Source organism: Amaranthus tricolor, chromosome 12, assembly GCF_026212465.1.
Source record: "Amaranthus tricolor cultivar Red isolate AtriRed21 chromosome 12, ASM2621246v1, whole genome shotgun sequence".
Lineage (NCBI taxonomy): Eukaryota > Viridiplantae > Streptophyta > Magnoliopsida > Caryophyllales > Amaranthaceae > Amaranthus > Amaranthus tricolor.
The window spans coordinates 7553831-7568166 of NC_080058.1; the positions used below are offsets into that span (position 1 = coordinate 7553831).

The 14336-nt window shown below is 33.1% G+C and overlaps 2 protein-coding genes across 2 annotated transcripts; both read right to left on the minus strand.

The window, feature by feature from the left end:
- Window positions 1-393: 393 nt before the first annotated feature.
- On the minus strand, window positions 394-3424 carry LOC130796814 (histidine-containing phosphotransfer protein 1-like). Its single transcript, XM_057659210.1, has 6 exons — window positions 3253-3424; window positions 3011-3141; window positions 2811-2879; window positions 1575-1646; window positions 1059-1131; window positions 394-719 (listed from the first exon to the last, which is right to left on the minus strand). Exons 1-6 carry the CDS (start codon window positions 3316-3318, stop codon window positions 657-659), a joined length of 474 nt encoding a protein of 157 aa, XP_057515193.1. The 5' UTR covers window positions 3319-3424; the 3' UTR covers window positions 394-656.
- Window positions 3425-5312: 1888 nt separating this feature from the next.
- Window positions 5313-14131, minus strand: LOC130796694 (autophagy-related protein 18h-like). The gene is made up of 9 exons (XM_057659060.1): window positions 13600-14131; window positions 10855-11310; window positions 10265-10705; window positions 9942-10187; window positions 8926-9717; window positions 8647-8822; window positions 7477-7577; window positions 6695-7219; window positions 5313-5688 (listed from the first exon to the last, which is right to left on the minus strand). The coding sequence occupies exons 1-9, from the start codon at window positions 13762-13764 to the stop codon at window positions 5684-5686; spliced, it is 2907 nt and encodes a 968-aa protein (XP_057515043.1). The 5' UTR covers window positions 13765-14131; the 3' UTR covers window positions 5313-5683.
- Window positions 14132-14336: the final 205 nt, after the last annotated feature.

Genomic DNA, 14336 nt, shown 5'->3' on the forward strand with positions numbered 1-14336 from the left:
TGTAACTATTGGAGTATTATTACCACAATTATTATAGGAAAAACAATTGATATTAGTTAATAATCCAGCCTTTCACCCATTCGATGTAAATAATTCTACATTTTGATTATTTTTTAATAATTCAACCTTTGCTTTTAGTTTGCTATCAGCATAATATTTTTATTTTACAATAATTCAACCTTTGCCTTTAATTTAATTTGCTATTAGTATATCCTATTCGTATGTAAAAAGCAAACAAAGGACAAATAATTTATTAAAAATAATCTAAAATTAAAATTATTCATAGCGGGTGAGAAAGGTTGAAATATTAATGTTAATTTTTCCATTATAGTATTTTTTTATATCAAAATAGTGAAAGAAAATATGAAAGGAATAGAAAATTCTCCAAGAGGGTGATAAACTATTACAACAACTAAATAAATCCGGCCACTTTAAATACTATTTTAATACACCATTTATCCCATTAATTTTGCTTCATATTTTTTTCTAAAACATTATAAATTTACTGAAACGGAGGAAATATTTCTTTTAGCACTAGCCATTATACGGTAAACAAAAGATAAAACAATAATTCTCTAATAGAAGTACATACAAGGACCAAGTTGACTAATATATAATAATGTAACTACTTTGATGTTCATCTGTATTTTGTTGTTTTATTTTATGTCACCGGATGCTCTTGGAATTGACCCACCAGCTGCTGCAATCTGTTGCTCCATCTACAAATTACCATACCAATTTCAAAATATATTTACAAATACAAAATTAAAGTTAAAAAAGCTTCTTCAACAATTTGATCAACTGATTTGACCAACTTATTTTGAAAACACTATTAGACGCAGATAATTTAAAAATAGATGACTCATAACAACAAATTATTTCAACCAACTAATTTACCAAATACGATAATATATATGATCACTTAGTTAATTTTTGCGTCAAAATAAGCTAAAATCGTCTACTAAAATATATTATCAAACACCCCATTTTGCGCGGAATTCAAGACTTACTACTAAATTTAAGTATATAGAATCACAACTTCATAAAATATTTGTCACCTGAAGCAAGGTTTCCAGTTTACTCTTCAGTAGGACGTACTCATTCCTTACTTGCTGCAAGCAGTTTAAGCACCTACACATAGTAAGACCATTAGGCATAGTATTTTTCAATTTTATCGGCTATCAATCCCAAAAGATAAGCTTATAAGTATCAATAATACTCTATCCTATTTTTCCTATTAGTCTCATTTCTAAATAAGGTTTAAGTCATCCTATTAGTCTCATTTTTATTTATAATATGTATTTTTTACCTTATTACCCATAGTCACATTACCTTATTACAATTTATCTAATGAACCAACAATTTACTTATTATCCTTTCTCTCTCCTTTTTAAGTAGTCTCATTTGACCCACCTAAAAGTTAGTAAAAAGTCAAATGAGACTAATTAAAAAAATATGAGAGAATATTATCTAATTCATTTTGCTACTTTATTTTTATTTAAATAAATTTTTTTTAACGAAAATGCAGCAAAACGAATGAAATGAAAGAAAATAATATTTAAAATAGAACAAACCCTTGAATGTTGTTCTCATCACAACACCTTCGAAATGCAATACATGCATTTAGCACTCCTTGTGCACCAATGCTGCATCATTTGTTGCCAAATTTATTATTGTTAGACATAATAACATTATAAGGCAAATATATAACGTGTTTTTGACTTTTAATTTAGTCAAGATGAGAAATGCTAAACATGTTAGGAGATCAAAGCATCAAATCCTTATCCAAACATTCAACTAATGCTCAAAGTCAACCAACATTTTTTTAATAAGGAATCAAAAGATTATTATACATGATTTGCTGCAGATTAATCATATTCAAACAAAATCAAACTACAATAATTTAATATTTTCTTTCAATCAACTAATTATCCCATTATTGTCAAGGAACCAATTCAACCAAAAGCTTAAGCTAATGGTTGAAGCCCTAGGATATGTTATATACTCTAACACGCCCCCTCACACGAGACCCCATTGAGCTAGAAGTGTGGATGCGCGTAGGCGCTGAATATTCCACTTTAAATGAGGGGTGGTTGAGATTCGAACCCGTGACCTCTCACGTTGGCTCTTATACCATGTCAAGGAACAATTCAACCAAAAGTTTAAGCTAATGGTTGAAGCCCCAGGATATGTTATATACTCTAACAATTATTAGGGTGTGAAATTTGATAAAAATATACCCATTCACAGATACTGATTCATTGCTTATTGATGTATCCATAACAAATATTTTGTTTGAGCTAAAATGATAGAATATTTTAAATGAAAAGTAATGTTAACTCATTAGGTAAATAGTCGAGAAAATATAGAGACTATAAATATTTAATAAAATAAAAATAAAATTAGTATGTTAATTTAGAACTATATGCATTAAAAAAATATTAAAATAAAGTTATTAAAAAATATATAGACTATAAATATTTTTAAAATGTTAAATAAAGTTAGTAGAAAATCAAGCCAGACACATATGAAGACTCTAACTAAATAATTTTCAGAAGAATTTAACTTTTATATCATCAAAATTAGTAGTATCTTCACTTTAATCATTGTATTTGTTTATATATTCTCCTATTTTGGGAGATATATATTATCTGCGTCTGGTATCCCTAATTACCATATATATGAAAAAAAATCACACGTTAAAAAGAAAATATATTTACGAAATAATATTATTTAACTCTAAAAGCTCACATAATTAACGTAAATAATGCAATTTTAATGAGATAGAAGAAGTAAATGACGAATTGTACCTAGAACTGCTTCCTTTTAATTGGTGGACATGAGTGTCAAGCTTCTTAAAATCCACATTTTCTACTTCTCTGCATATTTATTCAAAGATTTAACAATATTAAAATCGACTATATAAACCAATATATCAGTTTCTATAGTCTAATATATATATATATATCCTAATTAAAAAAAATAGTCACAAAAATGATTAATTAATTACAATGATTGAGACAAAATATGAAGGAGCCTTTGAGAGTCTTGAAAGAAAAGGTTGACAACTTCAACAACAAATTCTGGGTTGGTTTCATCTTGCAATAATTGAAGTTGGGTAAACTGATCATTCAGAATTCCCTGTTTTATTTTCATAAAAATTAACCCATTGGGAATTTAATTATAGAATATAAACATGATTAAGGGAATTAACAAAGCTTAATTAATTAGGGGGAAATGATTAATTAGTACCTGATCAAATAAAGTTGCAGTATAATCAACCAATTCTTTCTGCAATACAGAAGCACTACTACTCATCTTAAGGGCTTGTTTTTTTGTAACAAAAAAGGGAAGAAGAATGAATAAAATCGGTGTTTTTCAATGAAATAAGAGTGTTAGAAAGTTTGTTGTAATTGGAATTAGTTTATATCATCATTTTATTTTATTGTGATTATATATATATATATAAATATATATATATATATATATATATATATATATATATATATATATATATATATATATATATATATATATATATTGATATGAATAACCAAGTCAAGAGGGAAGATCTGAGTATAATAATGATTTTTTAAAAAAAGTTTTAGATAAACAATCAAGTTATTCTTTTCTTTTTTTAATTTGGTTGGGATTTTTTAATGTATTTTGACCAAGGTTAAAAGGAATAAACTTATGTCAAGTTTTGGTTTTTTTTATTCGTGATTAGACTGAAAATTTCTAGATACAAGGGGAATTAAGTGAGGTATTAAGAGAGAGAATTCACTTAAAATATTACTTTTCTCAAATAAGTTGAGTTCAATTTTTATACGTAATAAAAGAATTTCTTTATATAATATTTGAGAATAAGTATTTAATTTTAAATTATGGATTTGAGAATAAAATTTTGAAAATGACAAGGTTTGAGTAGTCATTTTTAAATTTTCAACTTTAATTACTTTAAAAATATTGGTGGGATTTGATCCAAATCTAAATTTGAAAAATTTTAACTTGCCAAAAAATAAATTTAAGCCAATTGCAAATTTTCAAATAAAATCATCGTTGCCAAATATGGCATTAGGTAATAAAAATCAAACCCTTATATTTTGAAAAAAATAAGTGTTATGCTATTATGTTAGAACATATAACATATATTGGAGCCTTAACCATCAGCTTACGCTTTTGGTTGAGTTGGTTTCTTGACATATTATTTATTTATTTCTTGTAAAAATTATCTTTTTTTTGTTACACAAATTCTTAAATGAGACAATCTCACGGTAAGGCCATCTCTATTGGGCTAGCCGAATATATATTTTTTATCTTAAAATGATCAATTATAACGTTAAAGTGATCACTTATAATTTTAATATAATTACTTTTTATAGTCTTAAAGTGATTACTCATAATCTTAAAACGATTACTTATGATCTTAAAGTAAACAATTAAAGAAGTGGGCTATTATATGGACCTATCTTATGGTGAGACGGTTTCATACAAAACGAGCTATTTTTGTTATATTATCATTATTATGTTTATAGACTACACAAACTCGTAAAAAAGACGATATCTTTAAAAGACCATCTATTTATTTAGATTTAAAATAGCAAAAAATAATCAGAAAAATTTATATAACCACAAGCTTCCCTCTCCTTTAATGGGTGTTTCATTGACTTCTTAAACCACACACTAATTACCTTTCATTAATTTCTTTAACAGTAAATTATGTATTTGTACGTATGGAATGTTGATCTTTTTGGAAATACTCTACAGAAGAAGCAAAAAGTGTGTGTTTATCTATTTCGCTACACACATTGCAAAAAGTATTTTTTGTTTTTCTTAATGATTCATTTTCAAAATTATTTTACTAATTTTTACCAACCTCTTATTATATACTTTCACCTTGATAGATTCTTAGACAACTACTAAGACCATCCCCTTAAACTAATTTTAAGAACACATTCTTGTCAGTGACCGACTCTTTTTAGAGACCATCTCTAATTGGACCGACATAAAGAAAAATGTAGAATAAGAGTAGAGATTAAGCTTTAATGGGTTCGACCTGAGAGACGGACTCACAAAAGACCAGTTGTTTTAAGAATGAGATAATACATTCCGATTACCCCAAATTTACCTAACCTTACAATTGAATCCGATTTAACCCGACTTCAAAAATGATTTTTATTTATGTAAACAACAATTTGGACACCAAACCCATTTCAAATGACCCAAAACACCTATTTCGAAATCAATCCAATAACTTGAAAGACACCTCTATACGGAATTTTGTCCTATTGATACTAGAAGGCAAGCACAACTGAAATAAATCAATTTTTTTTCTTTGCTTTATTTATTCGTATTTCTAAATATCTAAATTGTAGAAGAATTTAGGGTTACAAAGCATTAAAAGAAGAAATGAACACAGGAATCACTGGAACTATTGAGCCTACATTATGTACAAGTAAACTAGATAAATATGAAGCATTTGCTTTGGCAGTAATGGCATAAAATAGGAAAAATGAAAGAAGAAATCAATATACATCAGCCCCAAGAGTGAACAACTCGTTCAACAAAAGCAATGTTCAATGACTAAAATCGACAGAAAATCTTCAAATTTTACTCGAATCAACAACCTCCAATTGCGTACCCGTCTGATCATCAATTAGGAAAATCGACCGTTGATTGCTTTTCATCCTACAAGAAGGCATGAACAGGTCCAGAATCACGATATGCCAGTTGAACGTGCTAAAATATTTGAATAACCGAAAGTACAGATGCAAACGATCCCAAATTATGAATAAACATACTAATCCGTTAGTAGCCTATTTCATTGATTTCCTTTCAAGAAAATAGACTTCAAGCCCAACGATCATTCCGTAATAAAGAAACCGTAATGTTCCATATTGGACTTCACATAACTAGAAGGTTTATATATGTAAATTGTCCACATGTCTCGTAAGAATTTACTATACGGTAAGAATCAACGAATTCTAAATGGTCTTGAGTCTTGACTACCTAAAAGAACGAATCTAAAAGACACTAACTATATCGGAAAAAAGTTTTCTATATTTCTCATGGACTACCAAACTATACAAGTCTTGACCATAGCGCAAAAACAAAGCCACACCACCAATCGGAACTGTATTGTAAATGTTTTTGAGCTAATGATGAGTCAGTGACAGAAATATAGGGCCATTGTGTAAAAACAAGGTGGCATTGCATCGCGTCGGCTACGTTGAAAAGGTTTTTAAAAACAACGAACCAAAATTTCCCGGTAAAGGTGTCAAAAACCGCAGTTTAGGCCATATCAAGGGATATCTTTTGGTTTTGACCGATATTTAGGCGTTACGATAAACGCATCACTCCCGTCACCGCATCACCGTTTCATTACCACAATCTCAACCGTTACCGCATTTTTACTCTATGATATAGGCCGCATTAATGTATCACCCATATTGACCGTAAAATTCATTTCGTTACCGTGATCGTGACCGAAACCGTATTTTTGCACTATGGTCTTGACTGCTTAAAAGAATGAAACTAAAAAGATATGATGCCAATTAACTCGTAGAACATCCAGAATTTTTCCATAAGGAATTCATTTAAAGCATACTTCGATAGTTTCACGGTAAGGCATTCATAAGAGCATGAACCAGAAGCTGTAAATTTAAATAACATCAGGTGAGCTAAAAGTTCATACCTTCTTCAGAAAAAGCAAAAATACCTCCAAGCAATTCATCATTCTCGCCATCCTCTTCGGACTTTGCTTTCTCGCGGGGGCTGCTGCTGCTATCTACGTCAGTTATAACTTCATGACCTTCATCAAGGGTTGCAGCTTTACAATATTCCTCTTGGTAGTAACCCCCAAAATCTAGCGAATCTTGGACAGAGCTCTCATCGGCCACGTTCATACTAAAATCAGAACGGTTAGAGCTAATATTTGAAGCTTCACTGCCTCCAACACTGCTGGACGATTGGACCTCCGTTAAATTAGCTGTTTTAGCTGAAATTAATCCATTTTGTACAGGGGAAGGACTATTTACAAGGCAACTGTTTTCTGGTGGAGAAATTTCCATGGAGGAAGTGTCGGTTCTTATTGAGTTTTGGGTCAGTAAAGACGGAGAAAAAGTAGAAGGAACTTTTATCCTGTTTTTAGCCATCTGATCTTGGGTAAGTTCCAGATAAGACTTGGCCGAATCCATTTCTGAAGCTGGTGCAAAGGATCCTGACAGAATCACAAAAGACCATTTAGAACACAAAATCAAATAGAGATATGTACAAAGGTGTTCAAAAAAGAACCAACAACCCAATATTTAGCCGACCTTGTAACCGAACCCAACTTGACTTGACTTCAAAACAAATTTTAATTTATATAAAAATCAACGCGGACACAAGACCTAATTTTGTACCGACTTGAAACACCTAATCCAAAATCAAACCGATGAACGAACACCTCTTAACAATTAGCTCAAAAATATTTACCAGTATGTGTGTTCCGTACAGGTTGAGGATGGACCACGGGTTGAGATAGGTACATGTCTTCAGCCAAACGTGCTTCAGACCCGGAAATTGGATATGTTTCCCTTCATTGAAACTAAAATATCAGTGATCCCAAAGAAAGAAATACATACAACAAAATAATAAAGTAAGATTGCTACACAATTCCAAAAAAACTTTACCTTCTTCAGATGCAACATTTCTACAGTATGAACATACCCATAAACATGTCACAACAAGAAATCAAAAGTAAAGGAGATACTTAAAGAGCCATCTGGCAAGTTCTCTTTCTTTTTTTTTTTTGATGTTAAATGGACGGTATTTTCGCTTTTAAGTATCTAACACTAGAATATTTCAAGTCACTTCCTAGCACCGCTAACAGAATAAAACTATACGAAACTCAGTGTTGTACCCACACCAACTGTTGGATAGCCAAAAAAATCAATTTAAAGGCGGTATTTTTTTTTTCTTGTTCGTCATATTGTCACCTGCCTTCGTCAAGGACACCTTCATTATGTAGCAAGAGAACTTCGTTTGTTTATGTCTAATAAACTCTAATTGATATATGAATCGTTTATAATTTATAAACTTGCATAAGTCTGATTGATACATACAGACATGATTTACTTTTTATATTACCGAAAGAGAAAGCCTATAGCAAATGCTCAAGAAGATAAATGAGCATTCTTGTTGTTTCTTGTTTCCTGTCATTCGGGCATGGCAAAAAAGAATATTAGAGTGACTAGGGCATCATTAATTTTTGAGTTTCTCGTCGCATTCTGATTCTAAGGATCCAAGTATGGAGAACATTCAAAAATAAGGGTGATTAAGATCACATAACTAGGGTTGTTCATCACAACTCTACGGTTAATTTGACATGAAATGACCTAGGTGAATGAGTCAATTGCGGTAAAAGTAAGAGTCCAAAACTCGAAGCACTTAGTTATAGTCATATAGCCGTTGCTGGATGCTCATATAAAGCTATGCCCAGTTTGTCACTTACTAAAACTTATCAAAAATACCCAGCAAAAAAGGAGGCGGAAGTAGGAAAAAAAAGAGAAGAAAAGCAACATAAAATGAGAGGACAAGAAGAGGGATCAATTTTTCGTGTTGTGAGAACGGGTGGGCCAACTAATGGCAAGGAGATTTTTATACCTGTTGTTCCAATCAGGCTTCACTTGGTGAAAGTACTCAAATACAGGTAACAAATCCTTCCTGTTCATTTCAATCTCGAGATGCGAGATCCTCTCAATTTCAACTTCTCCACCAAGAACATCAACAAAACCATTCTGACTATCCCGCACCACAGAATTCATAGCAAAAAAATGTATCTACGAGCCAAAAAAAAGCTTGTTAGAATAATCAAATATTAAACCGAGCTCACAACTCGTGGATAAACAAAAAAAAGCACATATCAAACAAGAAAACGCATACCTTGGAATTTTGCCATGTCGGAATTCTTCCGCAATTCATCTGCACTTCCGCATTTGATAGATACAAGGTGGATTGTTCATGCAGCTTCTCTTCCTTTGCAACATTATCATTATCTTCAGTTTCAGAAGCTTCCAAGACCATTGGAGACATATCCTTTCCGCCAAAAACTATCCCCTTGATGCATTCCTCTCTTTCTGGCCAATCTGCTCTTCGGCAAGCATCCCACCAATGTATAATTTCAGATTTCACCTTTAAATCCTCATCTTGTAACTGTACCAGCGAGCCTGTTCCGGTTCTTGAAGCAGTATCACCTGTTACCTCAACCATACACGGGACAAGTCCATATTGGATAAGACGGCCGCAAGGAGAGTAAACCAAAAGGTGCTCCAAGAAGTTTGAGCGTGCAGGCGCTGAGCCATTAGGCATTGAGTAGTGGAAAACAGCTGAGACCGCAGAAGTTTGCACAGACCCCATTCCGGCTGCGGAAGATGCAGCACTGCTGACAGTGTTCAGCCACCCAGAGTTGCCTGTTCTTATTCTACTAACCACAGAGAGAGTAACCGTAGGAGGAGGAAGTGCTGAAAGAGACTGCTGATAAGTAGTATGAGACGAATTAGACCACCATGGTAAAGATAATCCAGGCACAAGCGTTGGCCCATCAATGTGAGAATTTTGAATTTGAAGTCCACACTCCCCACCAAAAGGAGAGAGAACATATATGTGGCACGTTCCTTTAGAAGAAACTATAGCTACCCATTGGCTATATTGACTGATACAAATATCTTGAATAACCTGAGAAATAAAGACCATAAGTAAGCACAGGCAGAAGACATAAAAGAACTACAACCGCTAAAAAATTGATATTTTCTCAGTTACTAAAAACAAGAGGAATGGAGATAGATAAGATAAAGTGACTAAAGTCACTTAATCTCGGTAATATTTTGGAGGTGGGTCTAAAGAGAAAAGATATGCATATCAAGAAAAATATAAAAAAAATTCATGTAAATGAAACATACTGCCGAAGTAAATCCACGATGAAGCTTGTATAGATGCACATGAGATGAAGTCCAGTTGTAGCTCTGACAACCTGCTCCATTCTTTGAGTGGGACGGCATAATTCGGAAGATGTTAATGTTATTACCATGTATTGATGCAGTCACCAGAAGAGTACCACTTGGGTCAAAACAAAGAGCAGAAACTGGACTTGTATGAGCCCGAAACTGTGCTATAACAGCTCTAGAAACAAAATCTTCAACAATCACCTGCAATGATCAACACAAACACATCACATAAAACTGCGAGTTCTTGCATTCTTCCGTCAAAAAATCAAAAAGATTACCATCCCAGCAGTATCTGCCTCAGGTGAATAAGATGAAGCCTTGTTGACTCTCCAGCCAGAATTAGTTACAGGAGAACTGGAACCATCAGGAAGAAGTTCATGACAGTACTTGGAGAATGTTTTGTATCCCTTGTCACCGATATTAATCAGCCCTGCAGCCAACTGCTTGCTTGATTCCATAGCGTACCTAGCCACCAAAGTCCCATTGCTAGGAGAAGTAGAAGGGCTTACACCAGGAGAAGGAGTAAGATTTTGAGGACTTAAGCGCCCTGTGTTAGTCAATAAGGGGTTATTAGACGGATACGCTAACCACCTAGGACCAACAGCCATGGGACCATAACCAACATTGATACCGACCGTTCCCGGGATAGCCAATTGAGGGACTGGGTAGGTTAAGACACTGAATTTATTCTCAAGCGTGAGCGCATCAAAGCAATATATCTGCAAGTACAACAAAAAAACCTGTTATTGATGTTAAACATCAGGATAAATTGCTTTCTTTGTTCCTTGACATTATTTTACTAGAAAAGAAAAAAACTTGGAAATATATCATCAAACTAGCAACGGATATAAGATAAGGTAGTGCTCACCTGTGAAGCAAGTCCAACAGCGACAATGCGAGGACTGCATCTAATTGTATAGACAGCAGAACGGAACCTGAGAACATGAACATAGTTGTGAGATCTAATCGAATAAAAACGAACAGCGGTCGGAGAATAGACCAAATTCCCTGTTTGTGATTCAACATAGCCATCTCTAACTAGCCCATCTCTCCTCTGAGTGGGATCTGGACCCATAGTTTCATCTCCTGCAGCAACCAGAAGTAAAGGGTGGGATGCCCTAAATCCTTCACAACCTTCAGACTTTGCAGGAAACGGTTGAATTTGCAAAAATGTACAAGGGCCATCACGCTTTGAAACCAACTCAGTGACAATATAGGCATTATCCACATCAAGTACTTGAAAACCATTGGTGTAACCAATCAACAAGACACGTTTGAAGTCAGATGAACTGAGTTCTATCTTGTCAAAGCAAGCCCATAGAACCTGATTCACCGGGATAATTGAAACTTGTTCATCATCAAATATCAAAATTTATAAAGAGAATAATTAAGAAAATTCTAATTCATCAAAACAAAGACTAAACCATCTTTGAGACTTCAGTCGACCAAAAAAATAATAGATTACAAGCAAAAGGAAGGCTAAACAAGTTTCAATCTTTCTTCTCAACTCACGAGCTTAACCACCGTATTAGCTGAAATTTATATTAATCACATAAAAACCAAATCATCGGAGTAAGTCTTAAGTTTGCTGCAATGTCACTCCCTGCATGCACTGATGATCTCTACTAACTCTAAAGCCTATAGTTGAACTACATGGATTCTCCATACCATTTTAAAATGCCCGTTTGAGATAACTAGATTATTATGATGCAAAATTACTGATGTAATCCTGGAGCTGGCTTCATCTAATAAATGTCACCATATACAATAGCATCAACTCACCTAACATTCCTACAATTCTAGAAATAGCTAAAATCAAAGGTGGAAGGTAGGAAAATAAGGCTTTTAAATTCTTATTCAGCTCGTCATATTATCAGCTATCAACTAGTTACACAATAGTTCTCTAGGCATTATATCAAAAGCTGATAATAAGGGAAATTTCTAGAGTACAAGGGAACAGATGCCTATTGAAGGAAATATCAACCATCTTAATAAGATACTGAGGAATTAGCATAAGCGTAAGAAGTCAAATTACCATTTTCTAACAATAAACTATCATGTGACGGTGCCATTCCAATAAAATATAATCCATGTTCCAAACTAGTTGTCATCCATGTTTCCAATTTTCAGCCTAAAAATCTTGATGGCTGCAGACTCAATAACAAGAACAAAAACTCACAACATTGACTAGTTGGGCTTTGAGATCAGAGCCCCCAAGAAATAGAATAGTATCAATCAAAAGATACATTAACTGAGAAGCATGTAGATGGTGCTCTTACAATGCATTTTATCAGTAGCGGTAGGAGAGATAAATCATCAACAAAAAGAATGAGCTATGACATTACATTCGTTACAAGAAAATGCAAAAACATCCAACAACCTATCCAAAAAATAAATATTTAAAAGACAACTCCTCCTATGCACAACGTCTCCAATGAGCTAAACATAAGACAGTTTGAGTTACGAAAACGAAAAATGAAGACAAATTGAGTTACAAAAGCGAAAATGAAGACATTTTGACGGATCAAAAGCAGCACTGCACCCACTATCCAGATTGATTTCAATGAATAACCTTAACAACAATGCAGGTGACACATAATTCAAAATGCTTCCTTGAAACAACAAAGCCAGATGTGGAGCTAGGATATAACCCTCAAATGATGAGCCAAAGTAATGTAGAGAATTCGAGCCTAAGAAAAGATAAATAAAGCTCAGCAGGCTCAAATGCAAACATGCCAAGTCTCTCACCAATGTGGCAAATTAATTCCTACACCAATCTACCGACAGGAAGTATATTGCAGGCAACAAAATAAAAGGAACCTAATATTGAACATTAGAACTCGAACTGATATTAGTACAAATTAGCATAGTGCATAAAGCTCTACATCTAACAAAGAAACCAAAACCAATACTCATTTCATTGATTGCTTTAGTAACTTCAAATTACAAACACCTAACAACAAAACCACTAGCAAGGCAATCCCATTTCTGACGTCTTGATCAATCAGTAAACCATCCTCCCAAATCAAAGAAACAAAAACACCAAACACCGCAACCCCAATTATGACCGCCTTGATCAATACCTCGACCATTATCCTTAACACAAATCTATTATAATTGCTTCGATAATCAACATCCAAAACCAAAACGAAAACCAGCAAAATCAATCCCATATGCCACATTTTGATTAATCAATCCATTCAACTAATGAGCTAATAGCCTAATCTCCTCCCAAATTAACACACCCATTTCATTGATTGCACTCTTGACATCAAATCAAAACAATTTTTTCAATCAACATTTCAAAAAAAAAAAAAACCAACTTGATCATCCCCAAATCCACAATAACAAACACTATTCAAACAAACCCATCATAATCTTCCATCACCAATTCAAGTCCAACCAAAAGCACCCACTCAAACAAACCCCCCCAAAACAATTAAATATCTTTCAATCACCAACCATTAACCACATTTCCTAAAAAACTACCAAATACTACTACATCAATCAATCAACTACAAAATCAACAACTATAATCAAAACAATTAAACATTTATATTCAGTCCAACACAAAATTAATTAGTTAAAGCATCAAACAAAATTAGAAAAAAACCTGGTCTTTAATATCATGGGAATCAGTAGAAATAGAAGCGGCAACAGAGGCACTGGCTGACCGGACACCGGAAGAGACAGTTTTGATACATGAAGAGATAAACTTGAAAGAATTACGGGTAAATCCATTCGTTTTATTAATACCCTTTGTTTGCGGATTTTTCATTTATTTAATACTATTAATTATAATTTCCTTAAAAAGTAACTAAATTTAGAACTACTCTAATTAGAAAAGGAAACCCTTTTCATCGATTACCGGTTGCTGTCACCCGGAAAAAAGTAACATATGGTAGGTTTCCGGAAAAATCACCGGCGGTTATGGATGATTAGAGGTTGGGTGAAATTGTTAGGAGAGAGAAAATGATGGGTTTGAGTGTTTTTGAGTTTGTTTTGTTGGATTTGACCTCTTTTGTTTTAATGGATGGAAACTGCAGAGTTTTTTTATAAAGAATAAAAAAAAATTAGTTTAATTTTTAAAACTTGGAGGACTCATTCTTTGTTTCTTTCACTTCTTTCGCTTAGGTTGTACTTGTAGCCTTGTAGGAGAGGAGAGGTAGTTGTTGTTCCTTGAATCTTGTTAAGTACTCTCGAGTGAAAATTTGAATAAAATAAGATTATTTAACAATTTAATTTTAAAAATAAGTTTCGTGAAAATTTAATTTTCAAAATAAGCGTTCATACATCCAAACTTAGTCTTGGAGTAAATCGCTGTTACTAACAGTGAAAGAAAAAAAAAAA

What these genes read in the sequence shown, in the direction of transcription:
- LOC130796814 (XM_057659210.1), bottom strand. Translation starts at nt 3,318, where the DNA reads ATGAGTAGTAGTGCTTCTGTATTGCAGAAAGAATTGGTTGATTATACT. An exon ending in CTGCAACTTTATTTGATCAG is followed by an intron (nt 3,142 to 3,252) that starts GTACTAATTAAT and finishes AAAATAAAACAG; the next exon opens with GGAATTCTGAATGATCAGTT. An exon ending in TTAAAAGGAAGCAGTTCTAG is followed by an intron (nt 1,647 to 2,810) that starts GTACAATTCGTC and finishes CAAATGATGCAG; the next exon opens with CATTGGTGCACAAGGAGTGC.
- LOC130796694 (XM_057659060.1), bottom strand. Translation starts at nt 13,764, where the DNA reads ATGAAAAATCCGCAAACAAAGGGTATTAATAAAACGAATGGATTTACC. An exon ending in CCCATGATATTAAAGACCAG is followed by an intron (nt 11,311 to 13,599) that starts GTTTTTTTCTAA and finishes CCGGTGAATCAG; the next exon opens with GTTCTATGGGCTTGCTTTGA. An exon ending in CGACATGGCAAAATTCCAAG is followed by an intron (nt 8,823 to 8,925) that starts GTATGCGTTTTC and finishes TTTGGCTCGTAG; the next exon opens with ATACATTTTTTTGCTATGAA.